This window comes from Corvus cornix, chromosome Z (genome assembly GCF_000738735.6).
Source record: "Corvus cornix cornix isolate S_Up_H32 chromosome Z, ASM73873v5, whole genome shotgun sequence".
Lineage (NCBI taxonomy): Eukaryota > Metazoa > Chordata > Aves > Passeriformes > Corvidae > Corvus > Corvus cornix.
Window position 1 is genome coordinate 58,868,665 of NC_046357.1, and position 15,842 is coordinate 58,884,506.

General features: G+C 38.3%; 1 protein-coding gene across 2 annotated transcripts in view; it reads left to right on the plus strand.

Moving 5' to 3' along the window:
* PSIP1 (PC4 and SFRS1 interacting protein 1) overlaps positions 1 to 15,842 on the plus strand; it is a 38,366-nt gene that overhangs the window by 18,413 nt on the left and 4,111 nt on the right. For both annotated transcript variants that reach the window (XM_039567049.1, XM_039567050.1), the window contains exons 6-15: positions 559 to 666; positions 1,464 to 1,526; positions 2,381 to 2,480; positions 4,197 to 4,272; positions 5,139 to 5,364; positions 5,967 to 6,085; positions 8,453 to 8,508; positions 9,691 to 9,761; positions 13,445 to 13,546; positions 14,224 to 14,443. In XM_039567049.1, the coding sequence (XP_039422983.1) occupies positions 559 to 666; positions 1,464 to 1,526; positions 2,381 to 2,480; positions 4,197 to 4,272; positions 5,139 to 5,364; positions 5,967 to 6,085; positions 8,453 to 8,508; positions 9,691 to 9,761; positions 13,445 to 13,546; positions 14,224 to 14,443 (1,141 nt within the window). The remainder of the gene's footprint in view (positions 1 to 558; positions 667 to 1,463; positions 1,527 to 2,380; positions 2,481 to 4,196; positions 4,273 to 5,138; positions 5,365 to 5,966; positions 6,086 to 8,452; positions 8,509 to 9,690; positions 9,762 to 13,444; positions 13,547 to 14,223; positions 14,444 to 15,842) is intronic.

The following is a 15,842-nucleotide window of genomic DNA, read 5'->3' on the forward strand; positions in this document are numbered from 1 at the left end:
GCTGGAAGGACCACAGTGGGTCATCTAGCTCAACTTTCTGTTCAGTCATCCCAGGGCACACAGCACAGGATTTTGTGTCTAGACAGTTCTTGAATATCTCCAGGGAGGGAGACTCTACAGCCTCTCTGGACAACCTGTTCCAGTGCTTGGTCACTGCACAGTAAAGAAGTTCTTCCTCATGTTCAGGTGGAACTTCCCTGTGTGTCAGTTTGTGCCTGTTGCCTTTTGTGCTATGGACTGGCACCCCTGAGCAGAGCCTGGCTCCATATTCTTGGCACCCTCTCTCCAGACACTTCTACATATTGATGAGGTCCCCTCTCAGTTGTCTCTTCGTGAGGCTGAAAGAGCCCAGCTTCCTTGGCCCTTCCTCATAAGAGATGCTGCAGGAGGAAGTAGTCCAGTACGATTAGGCTTTTAACGGGTACCTAAGAAATGAGTGTACCTACAGATTTAAACTAATTAAAGTGAAGAGCAGCATGATGGTAATTAGCATGTTCTCTTTTCACTATAAAATACTTTCTAATGCATTTTTTTATCCTGTGTTGACTTGCTTTGCAGTTATCTCCTAAAGGGGATAATAACTTAACTACAGAAGCTGAAACAGAAGAAAAGGAGATGGATACTTCAAAGGAAGATGATCTGCCTTCTGACAAAACCAGTAAAGAAGTATGTGAGAGCTTTTTTCTGTGTAACAGAGAACATCTTAATTTTACGTTTATTGGTGTAAATCTATTACTGAGTATTAAGACAGTACAGTTATTACTACTTTGACAGTTTCAGGAGCTGTTTAATTATGTAACACTTCGTGTGTTCACTCACTGAAGTTCCCACAAATTGAAGTTTTCATCAGAGAGGAAATTTTTAATCTGATTTGTCCTATCAGTTAAAACCGGTGGAAGACTGTGTTTTTTATCACTTACCACTTACTGTATTGTAAATGTACCTCTTTTAAAGACAAGATAAATGGTCCAGACAGACTAAAACATCACTACCTACCATCTTTATTTAGAACAGAATATTATTTAGTACTTAGTTTATTTTTTATCTCTCAGGAAAAAGTCCTAAGTACCAGATAATCACAGAATCATGGAATGGTCTGGTTTGGAACAGACCTTAGAAAATACTGAGATGTAACCTGCTTATCATTGACGGGGACACCTTTTCCTAGACCAGGTTGCTGAAAGTGTCATCCAGCCATGCTTTGAACACTGCCAGGGATGGGGCTAACACAATTTCTATGGGTAGCTTTTTCCAGTGTCTCGCCACCCTCACACTAAAGAATTTCTTCCTAATGTTTAATAATTTTTGATTTTAATAATTTAAAAGCAGGAAGTGTCTTCATGTACGTTACAAGTTTCATGTCTAAAGTATGTGCCAGAGGCTTCAGTTGTGTAAAAAAAAAACATAGGATAAATTAAATATATCTTTATTAAGACTCTTAAGATCATTTTTAATCTTCACAGGATGTGGTAAAAACAAACGATGCTTCTATTCCTAAAGTTGCTAGAAGAGGAAGAAAAAGAAAGGTAACAGTATGTTTAATTACTTCACCTTAGTGGAATTTTTTGGATGTGATAATACTGGATGTTATTTCCTTTAATGACAGATTGTGCATAAATTGAAGTGTTTGACACCCTTCTCCCCTTTTTCAAGTGCCTGAAAGATTTGCAGGAATGAAATTCTTTTTAATGTGGAACATGGAGTCCCTATCTTTCCCAAACAAATCATTACAAAAAAGAAAAAATAAGATAATAACTGTTGATAAACTGCTAATAAAATAGCCTGCTTTGAAGCTCTGAAATCTTTTAACATCTTCATCACACTGAACTAACACCTGAAATACTCCGTTTTTCACAAATTTGTGATTTTGTGGTCTCTACAACCTGGGAGAATATAGAGTTACATTGACAGAGGCAGTTCCAGCTGCTTGCTCAGCATACGCTAGCCTTAAATTCTTGTGGTCACACAGCAAGCCACATCAGGGCACTGACCCAACTGAAAACTACAGTTAAGTGGGGCAGATTTTAATTTTGTGTTTGAAAACACTTAGCTTCTGAAGTTACAGCTGACAGCAGGGATGGGGGGTGAGTATGAAGTATCTGTGACCTTAGTATGTTTGTCACAGAAAAGTAGCATGCTGTACCTGTAGTCTAGTTATCCTTTGTCCAGGACACTAAGTTCTTGTCTGTTTTCTCCCGTTGGGATTGGAGAAATGAGTAATACTTAAGTATAATCTGTTACTAAGTTCAGAGACTTCTTTTGTGTGTACAAGCAATAGCATAATAACATTTCTAGAAGTTTGAAGGTGTTTTTCTGAGAAAGTAATTGAGATATTGGTGCCATGTGTTTTTTCACTTGTGAAATTCATTCTTTAAATTAGTCTGAAAAACAAGCTGAAGCTGAAGAAGCAGCAGCAGGGGCAGCAACAGCTACTGGGCCAGTATCTCCAAAAGTAAGCCCCAAAAGAGGAAGACCAGCAGGTAACTTCAGAAGAATGATTTTACTTTTTTCACCACAGAAATATTTCATTAGCATTAGTCACGGAGTTATCTCCTTCCCCTGAAGTACTACAGAGTATTTTTGCATGCTAAAGGCAGATTTTGCTAATAGACTGTAGTGAGAAAATATCTCAAATTCATGAGTTCAGAACGTGAATGGATTTAAATGTATGGTATGGTATTAATGTTTAGTCTTCTTAATTAAAGACTGGCTTGTTTGGGGTACAAGTATTACCTTTAGAATAGGTCAGTCTTCTTCACAGAATACTGCTAAAGTGTAGATATATTATAGGAGCTCTTTGGCAGTTTTGCTCCGCAAAGGTTTGTATTCATTAAGTGTCTATGAAGTACTTTGATTGATTGAGTTAGAAGATCCGTAAAACACAAAGATGAGAACTGGGGGAACAAGTAGCCTGTAGGTGGAGTTCAGAGGACAAGAAAAACAAAAAGCTGAAGAGACTTGTTTAAAAATATGTTTAAGATGGTCTATGTCAATTCATAGGCAAATTAAAAGAAAATAAAACTGATCTTTTGGAATCTTTTGTTAGAACCATTTTGTGATAGTTCTGTAGTGCCTGTTTCTTTCAAATTAACAATGATCTATTGTCACTTTAATGGTAGGCTTGCAGATATTCTTCATTACTAATTACTACTTTGGAAGACAGTTCTTGCAGCAGTTACATATGTTGTTTGAGCACCTAGTCAGGGAAACAAATAATTTATAGTCCTCTGTATCTGCTGACAATATAAAAATAGTGGAACCACAATTAAATAGACTTAATTACTTTTGCCGTGGAAGCTGTAAGAAAATTAAGTATTAATTCGTCCCCCACTGCCATATCATTACATGCACTAAATACGCATTTATAATATTTGTGGTTTTATCATCACCATTTTTTGCTGTTTTCCACTAACTACTGTCAGTAAGAAGAGCAGGAAAGGATCTATAAGAGGTGCTTTTGCCTCCTATATAAAAAACCTTTTTGGAAAATGTACTATGCAGCCTTTTCTGTTGTTGACAGAATGCTTAGAAGTGCTCTGTGCTAAGACCACTAAGCGTTTAGACACTGAGTATTAGGTTTCCTGCCAGCATAGTCACCGTGGTACTGGACAAGCATTTGAGGTACATAAGTGCCAAGAAGGCAGGTTGTTTGTCTTACTCCTAACAATATGGCGAATCTGAGGAAATGAAGAGATTTGGTCTGCACTGTAGTATGGTGGTAGGACTTCTTGACAGTGGTTTGTTAGCCTGAAAAGCAATGGAAGACCCAAGATATGAGTAAAACTAGTGGACAACAAACTGTATAAATGTAAGCATAAGTGACTGCTTTTCATTGTGTGATTTCTGGTTTCTCATTATCTAATTTAAGGCTCATGTTAGTTATGCAACATGTGAACCAAATCGCAACTGCATAGATTGCAAAAACCACAAGAATTAGTAGTCAAAGCCTGTGGCTAGAAAACATCAAAGTTTTTAATTCACCAGTCAGCTAAAAAAACTGCTAACGCTTTAACTTTTCAAAGAGATCTTGAATAAGTTTGGTACTCAATTAATGCTTGAATTCTATACAATAACAAAGTAAGGCTTTATATTTTCATTTAAGTGTGGCTTACGTCTGTTGAGTAAGTATCTTTCCACATAGACAAGGAACAAAATGGTAGCTGTGGACTAACCTGTTATTTCTGTATAACTACTAGCTTCTGAAGTAAAAGTTCCAAAACCAAGAGGGAGACCCAAGTTGGTGAAACCGTCATGTCTTTCGGAGGGTGACTTGTGAGTTTCTTCTTAATATGAAGCTTATTCATTGTCAGCTGTGTTACTCCTTATGTTAAGACTTCAAAATTACTACTCCTGACAGGTTTTTGCCCCTTTAGTGTTCAGTATAAGTTACTGTTTGTGTAGATATTCTTATAATACAGAGTAATTCAAGGAAGGATGCTTCTGAAACAGGAAAGAGATCTTAATCTTCGTAATTTGTCAAATCTATACAAAATTCCTTATATGATTGTATGCTGAGTGAAGAGGAAAGAAGTTTATTAGGAGAAAATACAACATCACCCAAAAATAAAACAGTGATTTTCTATTCTTACGTTTTTGTTTCAGAAATCGTTTCTGATGGAATTGCAACACTGTTAGTTACCTGAATTTTGGTTTTGTCATCTTGTTGTTATGTCAAGTCTAGTGCTTCTAGTAACTCAAGGAAAAGTTGAACATAGGTTTAGGTTTCTATAGATTGGCAGATGCATAGTTTTGGAATATGAACAACTTGAATAAGTATACTTTATAAACCTAGTTTACAGTGCATGCAGTCTGGGTCCTGCAGTCCCACCCGCATGTGGAGAATCCATTGAGTGTGAACTTTTTAAGTTAGGATCTATGCACTTATATTAATGTTAGCTTTATTAGACCCTCCATACTGGTATTTATTTGCTGGGGTTTTTTTCACCCCCACAGGTAGTGGATTTTAATTTTAGAGAAAGGGTATTTTTGAAGTTGTTAAGTGAACTAAAAGTGAATTAACTTCATCATTTTTGTTGTTCTGTGCTTAAAAAACCCAGACCCTTCTTGCATTAGAATGTTGGTTTTTTTAAGTTACTCTAAATAATGGATGTGATGCCTAAATACTCTCTTTGTTTTAGTGTTAGTGAGGAGGAAAAGGCAAAGAAAAAAGGACCAGAAGAAAAGCCCAAAAAGCAAGGGAAAAAAGATGAGGAAAGTCAGAAGGAAGAGGAGAAATCAAAGAAGGAATTTGATAAAAAGGAAGGAAAGAAAGAGGCTGAACCAAAAAGGAAAAATGTTGCAAAAGTGGGTTCTGGATCAGCTTCTGATTCTGAAGATGAAGGAGAAGAACAAGAAGGGGACAAGGTATAATTTTGCTTTCCTGATAAAGTTATTACAGAGGAAAGTAGTATCACTGGAGATCTTTCTTAAGTTAATGCTAGTTCTTAATGAAGGTAGGAGTCCTGTGGCTGGCGTACAGATATATAGAATAAAAGTTTCAGAACTATATTTGTCTCAAATAATTCTTTCAGGAACCTCTTAATATTTTCTAAGAAATCATCTTTTCTAAGACACTTCTCATTTTAACAAAGGATCTAAGTGTCAAGCCTTTTTTTTTTTTTTTAATCTGTGTTCCTTGGAAGACAGATGTTGTTTTCCTTGGGTGCATCTGGAGAACATGTGCCTTGAAATCACATTTTTGAAAGGTACAGAATGATCTCTAGCCAACAATTTGTAATGTCTTCATTTTTCTGGTGCTTAGTATTGCCCTCCAATGAAAAGAAAAAATGGAGAAAGGACTAATGAAATTGTGTTTAGTTTCAGGGAAAGCCAGTTTTTGTCAGGCTGCTCCATGGAGTAGAGTTTTTCAGAGATGCTTAGTGTGGGTAGTTTCATCTGTTTACAGAAACAATAATTTAATAATCTTACTTTTCTCTTTCCAATCATAAAACGCCAAATGAGAACAGAAGAAAAAAGGGGGAAGAAGTTTTCCAGCAGCTCACAGAAGAAACATTGTAAGAAGCCAACATGACAGAGAAGTAACAGAAAGAAAGCGTAAGCAAGAGGAACAGACAGAGTCTGAATCGTGAGTATATTTTAACATGTGATGCCTGCAAGTTGTAGGAATATGTTGAACCTAACAGTAGGTGAAACTTCTGAAAAACTTCTGAACTGGTTTGCACTGTGTTCTACTGTCCTCCTCCCTGCCCTTTTTGGTTTTCTATCTTAACTTCTTTTTGAGGAGAGAGTAAAAAGTTCTTCAAATTAAAATGTTCTGTTGTGGGAGAATGGGAAGAATGGAACATAGAAATTAAGTTATGTCAGTCTTTCAGTGATGTAGAATCTCCAGCAGAGGACAACTGGTGGGTTCCTTTTAGAACTAACTTAGAAATATCCATGTGAAAAGGGATCAGTGTGAAAAACTGTTCAGGATAGCCATATATTTTTCTTAAAATTTTTAGATTAAATTGGTAGGACTTCGGAGGTCCTGTTAATCCATGGATATGGATTTTTGATGAGGTGCACAATGTATAGGTTACCAGGAAAACATTTCCTTCGCTGTCTGACAGCTGGAGCACATGCTGTCACACACAACAAGGAAAAAATAATTACTCTAGCATTTGTAAAGCCAGTTGACTGAAAAAAAGAACAGACAACATTTAGAAGATTACTTACTAAAAATCAAGCACAAGAATAGAGAGAAGATCCTGCCGGGAACTTGGAGGGTAGGACAATAGGAAGAAATCTGACTCATTCGCTAGAGCTATTCTGCAAATGAATGAAGAAGCTGCACCACATGAGCTTGATGTTCTCATCCCCCCCATTGGTGGGAGGGCAGAAGGGAGAATAAGGTAAAAATTTGGAGGAAAGGGAGAGAATGAAGGTCCCCTTTACCTGTAACAAAAAAATCTTATCTATTTCACATTCATTAACAAAAATCGAGTTTGTTTGGATTTTTTTTCTCATGTTCCAGCACTTTTTCGTCTTCTTCCTGTCACTCCTCTGGAGACCTAACATAAATACTCTACTTACTTGTAGCAAACCTAAGCATTTCCAGTTTCAGAGATAATAAATTACCTTAGCATCTTAGTAACTTCTACAGTATCACTATTTAACATATCCTGATTTGATTTGGGGAATCAAACTCTCATGTATCGATTTAGTTATAACAACCAAATTTCTGCTTTTAAATAGCTGTCATATTTTATGCATTGGAGGGTAGATAACGTTTTGTTTCAGTAAGATAAAGGAGAATTAGTTAGTGCAAGTATAATGAATTTAACTATAGGTGATGACTAATACCACAAAACTCAATATTGATAAAAAGTAAACTAGTATAGGCTGATACGTGTTTTGATTATTTTGCTCATCATCATAGTTTCCATCTTCTGGTAGCCACTTCATTAGTATTTATTTAGTTAAGGTGCTTTGTACACCATTCTGTACATATACAAAGTTTATCTGTACTGTTGAGATTGTGCTGCCAGTTGAAGCAGATGAGTTTTTTGTACTTTATGAAAGAAACATGGAAGATGGTAAGACATGAAGGCCTACATGTTTTATGTATGCATATTAGTATGACAGGAAGAAAACTAGTCACAGAACATTTAGTCGTGATACACTGAAATTTTGAAAGGAGGCTTTTAAATCCCTCAGTAAGACAAAACTGAGGAATTGTTAAACAGAAGTTCATTATCTTCTCTGAATAAAGAGCCCAAAAACTTGTCTCAAAGACTTCTGCCTGTCTTCATCCTATAACTGAAATGGAGACAATTTTTTTTGTTTTTCTTGATTCCCAGCTTTATTTTCAGTGATACAATTGGAAAAAGATCCAGGAGGTTTCACTGCACTTGTAATAAATCTTTTTTTCTTTATTACTACTTCCTTCAAGAACTTTTAAATTATTACTGATACATTTATGGTCAGTTGTAAGATATGTGTACTGCTACAATTAATTATTTGAGAAAATAGTCATATAGGAGCTGATTATGATTAATTGATCTCTCCATAAATTCCCTGTGGTAATGGTAAATAATTTTACTCCTTTTGTCATTATAATTATAAAATATTTTTAAAATAAAAGTAAATATTAAAACCCATAAAAGTATTTTCTTTCTCCATAAGTTAATTCCATATAAAGCCATTTTACCAGTTAATCTGTGCAACAAAAAAAAACAAAATACAGTTTGGAAATTACTTGTTTTTAAAATCCTTGCATTTGCAGCTTCTAGAAAAATATGGGTGTGAGTATGGAGGATTTATCAGCTGTATCTTAGCTAGTTAATTTTTGTTAGGTTGTTCATCCTTGAAAACCAGGGTTTGGCTCTTTGTGGTTTTTGCATGCTGATGTTTTACTGAGGTAATATATCAAAATACTGAACCTCATCCAAAAACTGGGGGGAAAAAAAGCAGGCTTTACAACATTGTAAAAACATTTCAACATTTTTGATAGGCAGAGTAAAGAAGAAGGCAAGAAAGCAGAAGTTAAGAAGATTGAGAAGAAGAGAGGTTAGTTTATAGAATCTAAACAGTACTTTTTGGTAATTTTTTATTTTGAATGGAATTTCTTCCTGGATAAGATAATGTGCTGCTGAGGCTGGCTGTGTGGTCTCAGTCTGAGGTGTTTGATTTGTGATGCTTCTTTCAGGTCTGTGAAACAGTGCATTTTTGTCCTTCTATCTTTGTTCTGCAATGCAGTGCAGTAGAACAGGTCTTTCCTATTCTGACTTTACTGTCCTTTGGGCTTTTAAACTTCAATCTCTTCAGTTCATGAACACGAGAAAAAAAGCTTTTATTCTTTGATATAAATCCCTTCAGTTATTCCTGTCATTTTTTCCTTTCTGTCTTCTCATAACACAGTACTCTGAGGGACCTCTTGAAACTATTTAGATACCACCTCTCACTAAGTAGGAAGCTGAGATTCAGATTACTATGGTCTTGTCTTCTAACCCATACCTGCAGACTGACCTTCATAGGGATAAGTAATTCCTTTTTCAGTACTCCCATCTTTGAGAGCAATCCAAACCACTGGCTGTAATTTGTAGTATAGTATAGATGCAGTGGTATGGACTCCAACCAACCCAATGTTTGCAGCAAAGGGGGAATAAAAACTATGCAAAGCCATCCAAGATGGGTTTGACTTAAAGGAAACTGCTTGCATTATTGTTCAGAATACATAGCAAATCTAAACAGGCATTCAGTATGTGAATTGGGGAACGCCAGGTTTATTCATCTTTCACGCTTCTGAGGCATGTGTAATGGGAACATTTTATTTGGATGGATTTAGACTGTAAATTGTACCATGACCAGTTTACTGAAAACAAACCATCAATATCCAGGTGTCCTGTCATTGAAGGTCTTCCATCTTTGTAACTCTTAATATTTATTAAAACTTCTTGTTAAGCTGGCCTACAATTAGAGGGTGACAGCTGTGTTTTCGAATAGAAAATTCTTTTCAGTTGTTACTCCTGAGGAGAAAACTGTGTGGGTTGCCAATAATGTTCAGCTTTAAAAACTGTACTTTTTTTCTGATTGTAAGCCCTGTGGCATATTTATGTGTGCACCTACCTGTCGGATGCCTGCCTGTTTTCTTCTGCATTCTGTATGAGGTTCATACTTGTAGAATCATTTCTGCAAAAGCAAACCTAATGTGATTGAGAAATATTCATTAGTACTATTTTTGATCTTCAGAAACTTCAGTGGATTCTAGGCTTCAAAGGATACATGCAGAAATAAAGAACTCCCTGAAAATTGATAATCTGGTAAGTATATATTTTTTTAAAACTAATTCATGTGTCAGATTCCAGTAGGAAATACTTGACATGTGTTCTTGTTTTTAATTAATACTCTGAAAATGAAAGGAATCTTTTCCATATGAAAGATAACTGCTCTTAAATGTGGTTACTGTGGGCAGTGAAAGATGAGCGTCAGCAAATGAAATCTGTTTTGTTTGAAAATACTACCTAATAAATTATTTACCAGAAACATTCAGATAGAATTACGTAAAATAGAACATCTGGTGCCAGATCAGCTTGCTGAGCCATGTGGAAACACCAGGACATTGGGTGCAGTAGTGGCTGACTTCCTGATGCTAGTGATTAAGGCTCCAGTCCACGGACTCCACTCAACTGTCAGGGGAAATCTGCTGCTTGTCAGGGGTTTGGATTTGGAATGTTACTGACAGATGTTTGAGGCTTTTTGGCCTTATGACTATTTGTTTGCTGCAGCAGATTTTCTCTGTTGGGCACCAGTGATACAGTCAGGGGACACTTGGAAAGTATCAAGCATGACTATGTGACTCTGAGGGTAATGGTAAAGGTATGGGGACCCAGGTGGTGGTCCCTTTGTTGAGGAAAACACTTGCAAAGGAAGGGATAGGTGTGCTAGGATGTGGCAGGATCGACCCAAAAGTAGTGCTGCCAAGGGGCTGGCCAACCTAGTTAAAGAGCATCAAACTGGGAATGGTAGCAGAGGAGGAAATGGTGGAGCAGGAGAGCAATGAGATGTAAACAGACATCAGCAGGGTGATGTAAACTGACTTTGTAATCAACAGAACTCCTTTGCAGAACAGGATTGAAGTGGCATGACCACAAGCATCAGCACATTGAGCATAATGAGGAAAACTCTCATAACCTTTCTGGAACGTCAGCACACCTGTGTTTCTCTTAGGGATGGCTTTACATTAATACATATAGCATGAGGAGCAACCTTGGGGAACTGGACATCTGTCTGCAGTTGCAGGCCTGTGGTTTCACTGGTATCAGAAATTTGGTGAGAAGTGAGGTGAGCCTTGCCTTACCTGTTTACTGGCTCTGTAGGAAAGATGGGTGTTGGGAAGACAAGATGAAGGATAACTTTATGTGAGAGACCAGTTGAAATGTGTGGAGCTTTGCACTGGGACAGCTGATAAGCCAGCTGGGAGCTTATGGGTTAGGATTAGTGGGCTAATCAAAATGAGTGACATCCTGAGAATGTCTACTGCAGATCACCTGATCAGGGAGAATTAAAGAATGAAGTCATCTTAAGACAATTGGGAGACACCTCTGGTTCTAACTTAAAATGTCCTGGTATCTGCTGAAGGGACATGAGGATTTCACAGCAATGCGGGAAGCTTCTGGAGTGTGGTAATTGCCTAACACAGGTGATGAAGGAGCTGATAAGGCAAGACACCCTGTTAGACCTGATTCCTCTACACAGCAAAGATCTGGTCAGGGGCAACCTTGGCTGCAGTGATGGTGATAGTAGAGTTCAGGGAGAAGGGAGCAGGGTGAAAAGGATCACAGCCCTGGACTCAGGAGAGCAGACTTCAATGTCTACAGGGATGTGCTTGGAAGAATCTCTTGGGAGACTGTGCTGGAGGGAAGACAGGACAAGGAGATCTGGCTCACTTATAGGGATTACCTCCTTCTCAAGATTGATTCATCTTAGAAGTCTAGGAAAATGTGGGCTTGCTGCTGAATGGGATAGGCGCTCTGGTAAAAAAGGAGATGGCTAAGGTAACCAGTGTCATCTTGACCTCAGTTTGCTTGTACAGTTCTCTTCAGGAATCCTAGTCCCTGAAACCATGGGAAGATTGAAACAAGAAAACCTTGATGCTCAGAGGACAAAGATCAAATTAGAGAACATTTAGACAGAGACCTGGTACAGAAAAAACAGAACAGTGCTGGGGGAGTTGGATGATGTCACTGTCCATCCATTCCGTTTTGGTTTTGAAAAGTCACGGTCATGAGGGGCCGGTTCCTGAGGACTGGAAGAAAGCAAATGTCACCTTCGTCATGTAGAAGGAGGATCTAGGTTACTGCAGGCCAGTCAGTCTCACACCAATCCCTTGAAATGTGACAGAACAAATCCTCCAGGAAATTGTTTCCAATGGCATGAAGTACAGTAGGAGCTCTGAGAGTTGTCAGCATAGATTAATGAAGATGAAATCATGCTTGACTAAAATTATGTTTTTCCATGAGATGAACGGCTTGGTGGATAAAGGAGTGGATGTTGTTTATATTAAGATTAAAAAGGTTTTTGACACTGTCTGTCAGGACAGCTTCAAAGACAAACTGATGACATCTGGACTCAAAAAGTGGATAGAAGGGTGGACTGAAAACTGGTTGAACAACAGGGCACAAAAAACTAATGGTGGCAGAGTCCAGCTACAGGCCAGTCACTGGTAGTCAATACTATTAAAACATCTCATTAATGACTGGGATTATGATACAAACCACACCTATAGCAAGTTTGCACATGATACAGAAAAAAATCAAAGGTTTGATGGTAGTGTTGACATCGAGAGAGACTTGAACAGGCTGGAGAAATGGGCTAACAGGAACTTCATCAACTTCAATTCCAGTTCTGCACCTATGGAGCAATAACGTCAAGCCTCCAGCATGGGCTGGGGACTGAGTGGCTGAAAAGCAGCCTGTCAGAAAATGACCTGGGGGTATTGGTGGACACCAAGCTTAGCATGAGCCACCAATATGCTTTTGCATATTGGTGGCTCGTGTTGAAGTGGCCAACAGCTTTCTGGGCTGCATTAGAGAGGGAGTTGCCAGAACATGGAAGGAATGTGGTGGTTGCTGTCTACTTGGTGCTGATGGGACACTGGACTGTATTTTGGGCTCCCTAGAACAACAGAGATATGGACCTACTGTAGGGTGCCAAATAAAGGGCCACAAAGATGGATTAAGGGCTTGGAGCATATGTTGAAAAAGGGGAGGCCAAGAGAGCAGGGAGTGTTCAGTTTGGAGAAAATATGAAGATAAGAAAATAAGTGTGAGTGAAGAAGTATGGCAGCGTGAGGAGCAGCAAGCTGTTCCAGCTAGGGAAGCAGTTTTTCTGGGTATTGGAGGCAAGGTTCTGGTAGTGAGGGTGGGGGACTGCCCTGTGCTAGACATAATCAGTTCCAGCCTGCTGCAACAGATGAACCACTGCAGGGCATGGCTGAGCCCCTCAGCCAGGATGGTGGTGCATCAGAGAAAATTTACTTAAAAAGAGGGCAAAGCACAGTGGGGACGTGGGGAATCTACAAGGACAGTTCTCTATATTAACTACAGTCCAGTTAAGATGCTTTGCTGCCTTCTCAGTGGTTGATCACTTGTGAGAAATTGTGCATGGTAAAGCCTGACTATGGTGAACAGCTTCAAGCATAGAAGTACTAGAATCATGAAAGCAGAGTAAAACTTGAGTTGGTATGTTGAAAGGATAAAATTCTTGTTAAAAGTTACAAGTTAGTCAAATATCATCTGCCTTTTATGGGAGTAGCTTAGACACAACTGGTGTTAAATTTTTGTAGGCAACTTTGACTACATAAATTGTTCTAAAATTAAGTAATAGTCAAATGAAGGATATTATAGGAAGGTGTCACTGAACGCAGAAGTTAGATTAGTATGGCTAATTAAACATTACTAACATGTAAGTTAAGTCTTCAGACTAATTTCTTGTTTATATACAGGATGTGAACAGGTGTATTGAGGCTCTTGATGAGCTTGCATCCCTTCAAGTCACAATGCAACAAGCTCAGAAACATACAGAGATGATTTTAACTCTCAAGAAGGTGAGATTTTCAGTGTTAGTTAAATTATGTTAAATTTGTTCAGCTTTATTTGCTACTGGAGTACTCTGTCCAGTCTGGATCCCTACAGATCAAGAATTATGCAGATGGACTGGAAAAGGCCCAGAGGAGGGCCATCAAGAAGATCAAAGGGCTGGAGAACCTGCCCTATAAGCAAAGACTAAAGGGTTTAGTTCCTTTCTCCCTGGGAGAGTCATCACAGTATTCCAGCAGTTTAAAGGGCTGCTGCAAAGAGAGATGGAGGCTTTGTCTTCATCAGGAGACACACGGGGAAGATGAGGGGCAATGGGTACAAGTTGCACTCGGAAAGGTTTTATTTTGATACTAAAATCTATTCTTTTTTTACAGTAAGAACAATTGTTTTACTGTAACAGCCTCCTCAGGGATGTGGTGGAGTTTGCATTGCTAGAGGTTTTTGAGATGTGATTGGATCATGGGTGCTTGATAATGTGACCCAGGCTCCCTTTCCCATGAAGGCTAGGACTGGGAGATCTTTTGAGGTCCCTCCCCACCTGGCAGTTCTGTGTTTCTGTGACATTTCAAGTGCAAAAGTCTATGATCTCAATGTAGGTTAAATGAAGAATTGAATCTAGCGCATAATAAAATTACACAGATACTTAAGGACCAAAGTGGAGCTTGTTTTATTACTTTGATTTCAGATACGGAAATTTAAAATTAGCCAAGTTATCATGGAGAAATCTACAATGTTATATAACAAGTTCAAGACCATGTTTCTTGTTGGGGAAGGAGATTCTGTTCTTTCCCAAGTACTAAATAAATCACTTGCTGAGCAAAAGCAGCATGAAGAAGCTAATAAAACCAAAGAGCAGGGGAAGAAAGGAGCAAACAAAAAAATGGAAAAGGAAAAAGACCAAACAGGTAAGTCACTGTGGCTTTACTTTCTTGTCACATAAAAGACATCATCTCTGTTAATTTCTGAGCCAGCTTCAAAACATCCTTGATGTAGGAGTTTTGCCAATCTATAAAAACCTTTTCATATCCCAAGTTGACAAGGACAGTACTGCTATGACTAAGTTTCTAATTGGATGTACCATTTACTGGCTGTTTTATCTAAATTGGCTAAAGGAAAGGACTTTTGCAAAAATTAAGTTTTGCAAATTTTACTTCTGTAAATTATCTAACTTGATAATGTTATGGAATTTCAAAAAAACCAAAAACATTAAATGTGAAGTAAAACGACATACTACCATTGTTGCACTTTGACCCAAGCCAGCAGCCAAGCCCCTCACAGCTGCTCGCTCAGTCCTCCACTAGCAGGATCAGGGAGAGAATCAGAAGTGTAAAAGGAAGAAAACTCAGGGGTTGAGATAAAGACAGTTTAATGGGGAAAGCAAAATCTGTGCACTTAAAAGCAAACCAAGGAATAAATCAGTGCTTCCGATGGGCATGCAGGTGTTTGTTCAGCCATCCCCAGGACAGCAGGGCCCCCTCACATGAAACAGGAAGACAAATGCGATCACTCAAAATATATTCCCTCATCCTTCTTCCCCCTACTTTACATACTGAGCATGATGCCATATGGTATGGAATATCCCTATGGTCAGCTTGGGTCACCTGTCCTGGCTGTGGCCTCTCCCAACCTCCCATGCACCCCCAACTTCCTCCCCAGACCAGAATACAAAAATCAGAAAAGGCCTTGGCTGTGTGTAAGCCCTGTTCAGCAATAACAAAAAGAGCTCTGTATTATCAACCCTGTGTTCAGCACAAGTCCAAAACACAGCCCCACACTCAAACCACCGTGAAGAAAACGAACTCCACCCCAGCCAAAACCAACACAATCTTCTATTCCTCCAGTAACTTTTTTGTACCGAGGCTTCTATCACTGGGGGAGAAGTTGAAACTGCTTTGTTTCCTTCATTAACCTCTTTCTGTATCATGCATGCTCTACCATGCGTAGCAGCAACTTTTAACCACTTCAACAACTTCTGTGTTGCTTCCCTGATGCAACTTTAGTAATTCAGCCTAACAGTAAAGAAATAATCATTTATAGCAGAAGAATGTATTTATACTCTTAACCATACAACTTTACATCAATCATGAGCACTTGTACAGCCGACTGTCAAAAGCTTTCCAGAGTAAGCATGCTCAATAATAGTACTTAAATAGATACTCACATTTTTAAATAGAGGAACAAAATTAGACACACTGGAAAGCTATGTTGCAAATGAATTTAAATCCTTGAAAATGTAGGAGTTCTACCCATCTATTTAAATTATTTAGATCCTTGATCTCCACAAGCACCTCACAGAAACTCCAT